The 9,569-nt window shown below is 38.4% G+C and overlaps 1 protein-coding gene across 2 annotated transcripts; it reads left to right on the top strand.

Moving 5' to 3' along the window:
* The first annotated feature begins 63 nt into the window (after nucleotides 1-63).
* Nucleotides 64-9,516, top strand: LOC108233056. Of its 2 annotated transcripts, none has more exons than XM_017411234.3 (11): nucleotides 64-1,134; nucleotides 3,575-3,689; nucleotides 5,580-5,726; nucleotides 5,803-5,889; nucleotides 6,334-6,415; nucleotides 6,505-6,641; nucleotides 6,737-6,883; nucleotides 7,436-7,522; nucleotides 7,684-7,759; nucleotides 7,923-7,999; nucleotides 8,328-9,516. In XM_017411234.3, the coding sequence occupies exons 1-11, from the start codon at nucleotides 1,040-1,042 to the stop codon at nucleotides 8,457-8,459; spliced, it is 1,182 nt and encodes a 393-aa protein (XP_017266723.1). In that variant the 5' UTR covers nucleotides 64-1,039; the 3' UTR covers nucleotides 8,460-9,516. The 2 variants fall into 2 exon arrangements, with proteins under 2 accessions (XP_017266723.1, XP_017266722.1); XM_017411233.3 differs by having other exon boundaries at nucleotides 65-1,134; nucleotides 3,575-3,695.
* Nucleotides 9,517-9,569: the final 53 nt, after the last annotated feature.

Below are 9,569 nucleotides of genomic sequence, written 5' to 3'. Positions count from 1 at the left end.
TAAATTGGATTAACTCCAAAAGTTAATCAGTTGTGGATGTACAATCAATGATTGTTTTCTGAAAGTTTCATCTAAATTCGTCCAGTGGTTTATGAGGTATTTTGCTAACAGATAAACAGGGTTAACTTCAACAATTAATGTTGAGGTTTTAAACAAAGATCTCTCACAATGTGCAGCATTCGAATTATGCAATGCTACTACGACACCAAATTTCAGGGTATCTGTAAAACTGACGGCTACCTACGTTTCTTTTATTACATAAACACATTCCTCAGTTCACCTTACTCCACAGACAGCAGGTTGTGTGCACACCCTCCCACCATCTTCTGAGCAGACACCTCTCCACAGGTGTTGCAGCTTGTTTTGACTGCTGCTCTTTACCTCTCTGTGTCCTAACTCATAATTATCTTAGCTGACACATTCAGGCCAGGAGGAGGCAAACACCGGCGGGCATGGCCGCTTCTTTCCTAACAGGAAGCTTGCTTCATCCACCTGCCTCTACGTAACGAGTCTGAGGGCATCGGTGAACCCATGTTATCACCACTAAGATGTGTAATGTGGTTTTTGTCTTTCATTTGGTCAGCCTGTTTCTCAGCAACATCACAAACAGCTTGTCTTTGTCATCCTGACGTGTCGTCAGGCTCCCAGCATGCGAACGCAGAGTACAATAAGCAGAGTGAGGAAGCGGCTCAGTCCTCTGCAGACGGCCAACTGACAGGAAGGAACAGCTACTGCGCTGTGACTCACCAAAAGCCTGTTGCTTTTATCTTCCTTACCTCTTCAAGGCAACATCTGCAACTTTTGTTTTGTTCTCTGGACTCTGAGGAAATATAAACTACATGCTGCCGAAGAAAGGGGAACTAGTGCCTGACTCCCCCTCTCTCTGCTCTTCACAATATCCTCTTTTAAACCCAGCCACCCCCCCACATTTTCACATTATCTCTTCGGTTTTTAATGTGGCACACGGACAGACTGCTTGGATGATCGCCTCGGCAGATGGTGCTCAGTCTCTGAGTCTGGGACAGACTGCTCGTCGGTCATGGGATGCTGCAGCGTGACCCAGAGGCACACCGGAGTGGACGAAGTGGGCCCGGATGAGATTGAACTCCTGGAACTTTCTGGAGACAGTTTAGGGTAAGACACAAATGAGCTAGGTGTTGTTTAAATAAAAATTATAATGATGAACATGCAGAGGATGTAGATTCATACATCTGCTACTTTATATTTGAGCTTGGAGCAACATTTTGGCAAAGTCAAAGGTGATGCCTCATCTAAAATGTGAAGTTCAGTCTCAGTTTTTAACACATTTTAAGTAAGTTTAAGTTTGGTTTTCTGTGACTTTTAGAAGAGGAAGCAGTGACAGCCTGTAAAATTCAATAATGCACCTCTGTGGTTTTCAGCAGCATTTAATGAGTCATGTTAGGTGAAAAAAGGAAAAACTAAGTCCTTTTTTCCAAAGCAGAACCACAGAATCAGTCTCATCATTTGGAGGATGTACATGAATGGGTGACAGGTTATTCCCAGACAGGAAAAACTTCAAGGTTCTGTGGAAAAACTGCCACATAACAACACATAATATCAGCACGAGTTTAAACCATCAGCACCCTGAAGAACAGCAGGACGGTTTGGACTAAAACTCTTCGACACAAACTTGGGGAGTTAGTGATGCGACGCTGATACGATTAGTAGATGAATATGAGACAAAAGCGTGGAGGGGTTTAATACAAAGACAGAGTGGGACAAAGGTGGGGGGTGGATGGGGGAGGATTAGCAGGAGGCTAATCACAAACAGAACCCCACTGGTCCTCATGTGTTGTTTCATTATTACTTGCTTATTGTCTTTTCAAGATGCACAGCCTAACATGTACAGATGCAGCCAAATGTGTGTTACATACTGTATGTCCACACAGGTGAGCGGGTCAGAAATGTTTCTGATCGTCAAGGTTTACGGGTTTTCACTGTCAGAGAAGAAGCTCCACAAACAGATAATGCATCGTGTGCATTTGTCAGTGTGAGGCTTGAAGAGATTAAAGAACATTTTCTAAAGATTGAATACTTTATAATGCTGTCTCACTGTTATCAGTCATAAAATAAATTATAAAAACAATAAATATCTGAATCCAAAAGAAAAAAAAACACAAACAACAATGAAGACCGAAAAAGAGAGACTTAATATTAGAAATGCTAACATGAACAGGTCATTTAAATAATCACCCGTCTGTGGTTGTCACTCTCTTTTGGGTTAAACAGGAACACCAGTTTTTAAATTTTATTTTAACATTTAAAGTATGATTATTGGAATGACATTAGATAATAAACTCTTATCTTTTAAAAGTAAGACAGTATCAGCTGAATGAAGTCTGTGAGTGTTTTACCCTCATTAGAGTACAAAAAGAAAAGTGTTAAGTTGTCAAAATTAAAATCTATTAAAGGAAACCAATATTTAGTGAGCCATAAACAAAAAAGGCACGTTTGAAACAGTTGACCATAGTGCAAAATTAAAAAAAAAAAAACAGGAATAATATCCAATAGAAGATAAAAATAAAAAAACATCAAAAAATCTGAAGTCAAGTAAAAGCAAATTACTAAAATAAATCGGAAAAACTTGAGCTCCTTGAAGGAATTCATATCTCCCTCTGACTTGCACGAGAAAGTTTTAAACAAAGATCTCATGTGATCTGTTAGCACTCAGAGTATGTGTTGGGAAGGACTCTCTGCTATCACCACACCAAGTGTTAGCTTAATATCTGTAAAACTGACTGAACTAAAGTTGATTAGCTGCAGATGTGCATCCAGTGGTTACTTGCAATCTGTCTGCTGGTTCATGAGACGTGTTGCTAACAGAGAGTCAGCCAAAGTTTAAATATAGATCATGCATGGCCTGTTAGTGAACAAAGTATGTGTTGGGTATGACTCTCAGCTATTACCACACCAAATCTTACTTCAATATCTGTAAAAATGGCTGAGTTGTGGCTATTTGTGTCTTTCTAAAGCTGTGACTCCTTTCATGCTGACAGGCGATAATAAAAGACGATTTCTTATTGTTGGTTACTGAAGGAAGTTTTCAATATTTAACCAGGAGACAAGTTGATAAGACTTGGTGCATTTCAGGTTCTATAGGCTGTTTGTTGAAATATATGATAATAATCTGATGCAAAATAAATGCCTAGAGGAGAAGACTACAAGCCGTTGCAGAAATGTTGTCAGCAGGTGGATCTGTCAACCCTCCTGACCTTTATAATCTGATTATGTTTGGCTGTTGAAGAAGGCAGGCATGTCACTTATTTGTAGTTCTAATGCTGTTAATTCCTAATTTGTTTGCCATTTACCTCACTGAGGGCTGTGGTGCGCTTTTTTTACAGAAACTTCTCGTATCTGTCAGTTCTGGCTTTCGAAAATTCATGTTTTTTAGCTTTCAGAGCACACACACGAGGTAGCAGATCTGTCTTTTTGACCACATTTAAATGAGGCCGCAAAAGCAAACCCACAGAGCTGTAGAGAATTCAACTCTGTCTGCTGCTTCTTGACACGGCTGTCTGAGGAAATGTTCTGATGTATACTTGTGTGTTTTTAGCGTGAGGGGTCTGGGTGAAGGCAGACTTCAGCTGTCGGTGAGGAGCAGCAGAGAGGAGCAGCTGCTGCCGCCACCACCACACAAACCTTCAGCACATCTGGAACAGGAGGTCTCCGTAAGCGTAAGCCTCGGCTTTTCTGTTTGTCGTATAAAGTGAGAAAGTGACGCTTCAGCTGTGAAAACCGACAAAATTTCAGCTCAAATAACAACTTCACACTTCCTATCGCTCAGGCAGACCGAGGCGGGATGTGATGAATATCAACGTGTTCAGTTTTTACTCTAAACTTTAAAACATCTGCATCATCACATTTTTGTGCATTTTATTACAGATTTTATACATTTAAGGTTGAATTATAAGAATTTACAAACATTTCCTGGAATGATGCTCAAAAGTATTTACGTGTAGAAAAGCCTGACGTGTTTAATCACAAAAACTAATGATCAGATAAATATCCGTCATTAGATGGTGTTCGTTAATGTGAGCATGTGTGTTAACGTAAATATATTTATTTGCATGGATATATTTGTGCAGATATGTATTTGTGTGTATACGTAACTGGATGCATGTATATACTGTATATATTTTTGCTACATATAGCTAAATACAGCTGTTGCTATAAGATTGCTATAAAAGTACATATTCTATCGCTTCTTCGTACTTCCTTCTGGACACTGGATTACTATTATTGAAATATTATTTTGTATGTGTTAATGACTGAATTACTACATTTAGATAAATAAATATACATTTTTCCTTTATTTATATATCTTAAAAGTGTCAGGACCGGTGGAGACGATGGCGAACCCAGAACGCAGACTCATGATAAAAATAAACTAATTTATTAACTAAAGAAAAATAACAAAACAAAAGCTGACGGGGCAGCAAACACAAACAGAACAAAAACCAATAAGCACAGTGGAACAGAACATCAGGGAACTAAGGCACGGAGACAGCTACTATCAACAAAGGAAAAACAATGAACCAGCGGATAATGAGAGAAGTGACCGGGTTTTTGAATACTGAGGGTGACGAGGTAAGTAGAAACAGGTGAGTGGAGATAATTATGGACAGGTGGAGATGGGCGTGACAAGGAGGGCAAAAAGAGTGACAGGGGAGGAGTGAACTACTGAGCAGGAACATAAAAAAACCAAACTGAAAACAATCACAAGACTAAATAAATAAAACAAAACCAAGAACACAAAAAATCCAAATCCTCACAAAAAGTCTGAAATAAACTTATCAGTTATTAAATCTAGCCACAGTATGTAGCTGTGATCTTTATCAAATTGTGCAACAATGTGCAAATTCCCCCTAAAAGAGATAGTTCACTTCTTCTTTTTAGCAAAGTTTTGATGTTATAATATCTTAATTGTTGTTTAAACAGTAGCTGTTTAACAACTTCAGTTTGGAGAACCAGTTTAATTCTGACAGGACTGCTGAGCTAACGGCTAATGAGAAGTAGTTTTCATCTTAAAAAAGACTCAAGTGTACAGCAGTTTATGCTAATGACACGTTGCAACACAGTTTCCTGTTTCCTTCTTGTTGTTTATAATCACCATGGTTATCTTTCACTTCTTTAATATATTTACCTTCATTAAACTGATGAGATTTATAGTGCTTAGCCTTTATGAAGCAGTTTTTTAATTTGTTTATTTATTTATTTACTTTATCTGTTTCAATTTTTACTGTAAAATATTGTTTTTCTGAAGTACATGTTTGTCTTCATGTTCTTATGCCTTATAGTCTTTATGTTGTAATGGTTTCATGTCTTTTTGTCTTTATGTCATATTATCTTTGTCTTACGGTCTTTATGTGTTTACGTGCTATTGTGTTTATGCCTCATTGTCTTTATTTCTTCTTTGTTTAAAATAATTTTTAAACATCTATCTACTGATAATCTGCCTGAGACTGTGAGAAGGAAAAACCAGTCCTCTTGAAAAGAAAGAAAGTCACAAAACGTGAAATGATCAGCAGATTTGTGCTCATACCTTTTTGTCTCACTAGGTGGTGCTGTGGGGCAGGAGCAGAGATGAGCTCCATCACAGGATTTACTCTCAGCAGCCAATCAGAGGCTGGGAAGGCCAACCTGCTCACATGTATGGAGAGATCATCTACTCCTCTCTGGTGTCTCTTTACAACAACTACACACAGGTGACGTGACAACACAGAATATATTTCTGTGGACAAAGATCAGCCTGGGTTTAAATCTGATCATTTCTGTTTACAGGAAAACAATGAACGATACCTGGTGTTGTTCTCTTTTCACCTTCTGATCCTTTCTCTGGATCACTCCCATCAAGACTTCACATATGAGGTATTAGTTTTACTATTGAAAGACTTCTGCTTAGATATGGTGAACAGTAGTTATGGAAGGCTGGGTCCTACGAGGTAAAAGTAAATTTGCACCACTACCATGAAACTAAAATCAACTCTCGTAACTAACAGATAAGAGACGATCATTTGTTGGGAGCTGATGTTTGTACTAATCCTTTACCACACTAAAGCAGCAGGATGGTGGGGATGAAGTGGAAATAAATGAATGTCAGAAAAAGAAAAAGACAATCTAAGTATGTTTTAAAGTAGAAGGCAAAGATCTCAAACAAAAAGTAGAGAAAATGTTGGGTTTATTTTCATAAGGAGCATACAGCCTTTCAAACCTCCCCTCCAAAACACCCATTTCAACATTAAAATCTGAAGGAAGCTGAGACAATAACAGCTAATATTTATCCTTCAAACTTTGTCTTCTCGTATCCTGCAGGGCATTCTTCCCGTCTCTGGACTTTGTTTCCGAGTTGTTTCCCGGGACTCGTTTGATTCTCAGCACACGTTCGAGATCAGCAGTGAGTCGGTGGAAGTTGCTGAGCTCAGCTAAGATGTGTCTTCAGACTGCCTCAGATCGAGATTTATGTTGTTTCCTCCTTTCATCCAGGTGCAGTGGTGGACTCCATGGTGTTCGTATGTTCCAGCGCTGCGGAGTTACAGAACTGGATGCATCACATTGAGGACAGAAGATACAAGTCCAAGACTCAGCTCATGAGTGTCTCTCACTGCGTTCTCTCATATCTTGTAATGTCTGATTGCTGCACATCTGTTTACAGCTGTGAATAAAAAAAGTTCCCTCTCAGTTAACGTCCTTTGTTGTTCATATCTTTGTCTGCTAGCTGCCGTGTGATGAGTCCTGGAAAAGAGATGAGCTGAAGAAATACCTCCTACAGGCTCCGATATGGCACTGGGAGGGCTCGCATATCCAGCACATAGGTCAGCCCGGATACATTTCTGTAGTTTACATCAACAACGCACAGAGACAGGTAAGAGTACTCAGAATTACATCACTTTATCAGGTTTGTACTTCATAGAGTTTGACATGTTTAAAAAAGCATCAAAAAACATAAAAGGTAAAGAAAATGCAAGATCTTGCAGTCCTTGAGGGAATGCATATCACCCGCCACCTTCCATGCAAAATACTAATTTGGAATTTCCTTGCCTCTAGATGGATTTTTATAAAACTACAAAAAAATAAATGCAGAAAAAAAAGCTAACTGAGAAGAATGAGGTTAAATGAATTAAACAAGATGAAAATCTACACTTAATATGCACAACATTTTATACACAAGTATAAATTTGTTACTGAAATAACCAAACTTTTACAGCTTACTTTATAGTAAATTTCCTTCATGGTATTGTTATTACCAACAGGAAGGATGGACAAAAGTGAGACTGGAGAATTAATTATCTGATGTTTCTGACTGAATATAATGAAATATACAAGGTTAGATGGAGAATGCAGTTGTTTCAGTTTCATAAAGGTATTTTGCCTATAATTTTAACTAACAGAGACATTGTTTGTTTTATTCTTAAAGACTCTTCAAGAAAGACTGATGCTTCTGTTTCCTGAAGACGTCCTGCTGCTTTCTGTTGACAGCAAGCGGCTGAATGTAAAATATGAGGTAAGAAACACCCCCTGAACGGCTGGGGCACAGGTTTTCCATCTTAGTAGCTAATACACAGAGTTGTTTTTATAACACATGACTTTTAACGTGATTAGAACATTTATGAAATCACAAATTCCTTCTTAGAGAACCTTTTTCCCCTGTTTTGTCTCCAACAGGGCAGATTAGCCCGACACAGCATTAAAGCAGTGGAGCGCTCAGCTCAGCCTGGAAGGCTGGAGTTTGATCTGATAGGTACAGTATGCACACACACACACACACACACACACACACACACACACACACACACACACACACACACACTCATAGGACATCAATGCATTTGTAGCTGAATCCATATTGATGTGACAAACTGAGTGCAGGGACTGACTTCATGTAATTGCTGTTTTTGTTACAGGTGAGCTGCTGGAGCCTCTGAAGGTCTCGTGCACCAGCCTGGAGGATTATCAGAACTGGATTTTTCAGCTCCAGCAGGTTAAGACTGATCTGTTTATAAAGTCTTTATTAATGAGCTGTAGTCCAAAATCATGAGTGAGCAGTAAAACAGTCAGTGAAGCAGGGAGAAATAACAGGTTTGTGAAAACCTTCATTTGTCAATAAAACAATCAAACTTGGATTCCCTGCATGACAAAGTTTTAAATGAAGAGCTCACATTATCTGTTAATGATTGAAGATGTTTGTCTTGATTGGAAAAAAAACAAACAACTTTTTTAGATTTTGTAAGAGACATTAACAAACTCAGTGAAATCTCTTAACTGTGAAGCAACTTTTGCAGAAACAAGAATTTGTTTTTGATCCACAGCCAGACAGAAGCAGCCACAGTACTGCCAACCACCCTCCTCCTCCTGTCATGCCAAAGCTGCAGAGAAGCAGGAAACAGTCTCAGGAGCCGATCCTGGCAGCCGATCAGTGTCACATCAACGGGAGAGGCTAACCTGCCGGCATGAAGGAAATTCTTAAGAATGTAGTTATAAATGTAAAAACATGCTCAGTACCACTTCCTAATACTGGTCTCTTTCTACAGGATGTATTAATGTGTTCATGAGTTTGTAGAACATTACCAATCATTTATAAAACATGTAGAAAACACAGTTAATACAGAAAAGGAGACTGATTTTACCGAGATGAACTGCTGCACTTTTAGCCACTCAAGTAAATGTAGCTCATTGCCAGCTTTTTCTTTTTTTATACGTCAAAATAATGAATCATAGTGCTTACATTCAAGTAAGTTACAGCACTGAGATGTTTTATAACTAAAGACAGGTCCAGAAGCTAGAAGTTGAAGGTCAAAAATTCTTTTTTTTTTCAATTTATTTAGTTTCAGTTTACTGCTTGAGGCTTAAAGTGTCACTGTGATTGACAGCCAGTTAGCCAGTTGGGAGGCTGTGTAGGCGGGACTTTTGTATCGAGGGTACAGCCTCATTCACATCCGTAATGTGCCGACTCTGGTTCCAAAAAGACAATTTAGCTTAAATTCTGAACAACAGGAGAAGACGAAGACGCTTCATTAAACTTTATTAATGTTGATGAGTTAAAGTTTGATATAGAAAAAAAATACTACAAGTACAACACTTGATCTTGACAGTTGTTGCAATGATTGTTAATGATTTATAAAGTGTTTAAAACTCATGAATGACGTACTAAAATTAAGGCATTAATGATACATTTTCATAAGAGGACCTTGTTGTGAGGTGGTACCACATGTTCATAATGTATTTATTACTTTCATGTGTGCCACAATAAAAAGATGTAGCAGAAGGAAAATATTCTTAGCTGAATTTTGACACGTTCAGGTGATTTATTCTTTTTTTTGACACAACTGAGAGGATGCTGATAGATGCTGCTAGGTCTCTTTCATGTAGGATGGAAGGAAATAAGATCATGAGCCAGTTTAGGAACAGAAAATAGTTGCAGAAATGTTAGAAGATCAAGCTGAAGAAACTGTACATATGTGTATGTAGCTCTTTACCAATAAATGCTTCTTAAAAATCTGCAGAGTCATTCATTGCACACAACACAATGCAAATATTGGTATTTATTTCAG

Source organism: Kryptolebias marmoratus, linkage group LG8 (assembly GCF_001649575.2).
Source record: "Kryptolebias marmoratus isolate JLee-2015 linkage group LG8, ASM164957v2, whole genome shotgun sequence".
Lineage (NCBI taxonomy): Eukaryota > Metazoa > Chordata > Actinopteri > Cyprinodontiformes > Rivulidae > Kryptolebias > Kryptolebias marmoratus.
The sequence above is the reverse complement of the archived record's forward strand: the minus strand, read 5'-3'. Positions and strand labels throughout refer to the sequence as shown.

What these genes read in the sequence shown, in the direction of transcription:
- LOC108233056 (XM_017411233.3), top strand. Translation starts at nt 1,040, where the DNA reads ATGGGATGCTGCAGCGTGACCCAGAGGCACACCGGAGTGGACGAAGTG. An exon ending in CTTTCTGGAGACAGTTTAGG is followed by an intron (nt 1,135 to 3,574) that starts GTAAGACACAAA and finishes GTGTGTTTTTAG; the next exon opens with CGTGAGGGGTCTGGGTGAAG. An exon ending in AACAGGAGGTCTCCGTAAGC is followed by an intron (nt 3,696 to 5,579) that starts GTAAGCCTCGGC and finishes TTGTCTCACTAG; the next exon opens with GTGGTGCTGTGGGGCAGGAG.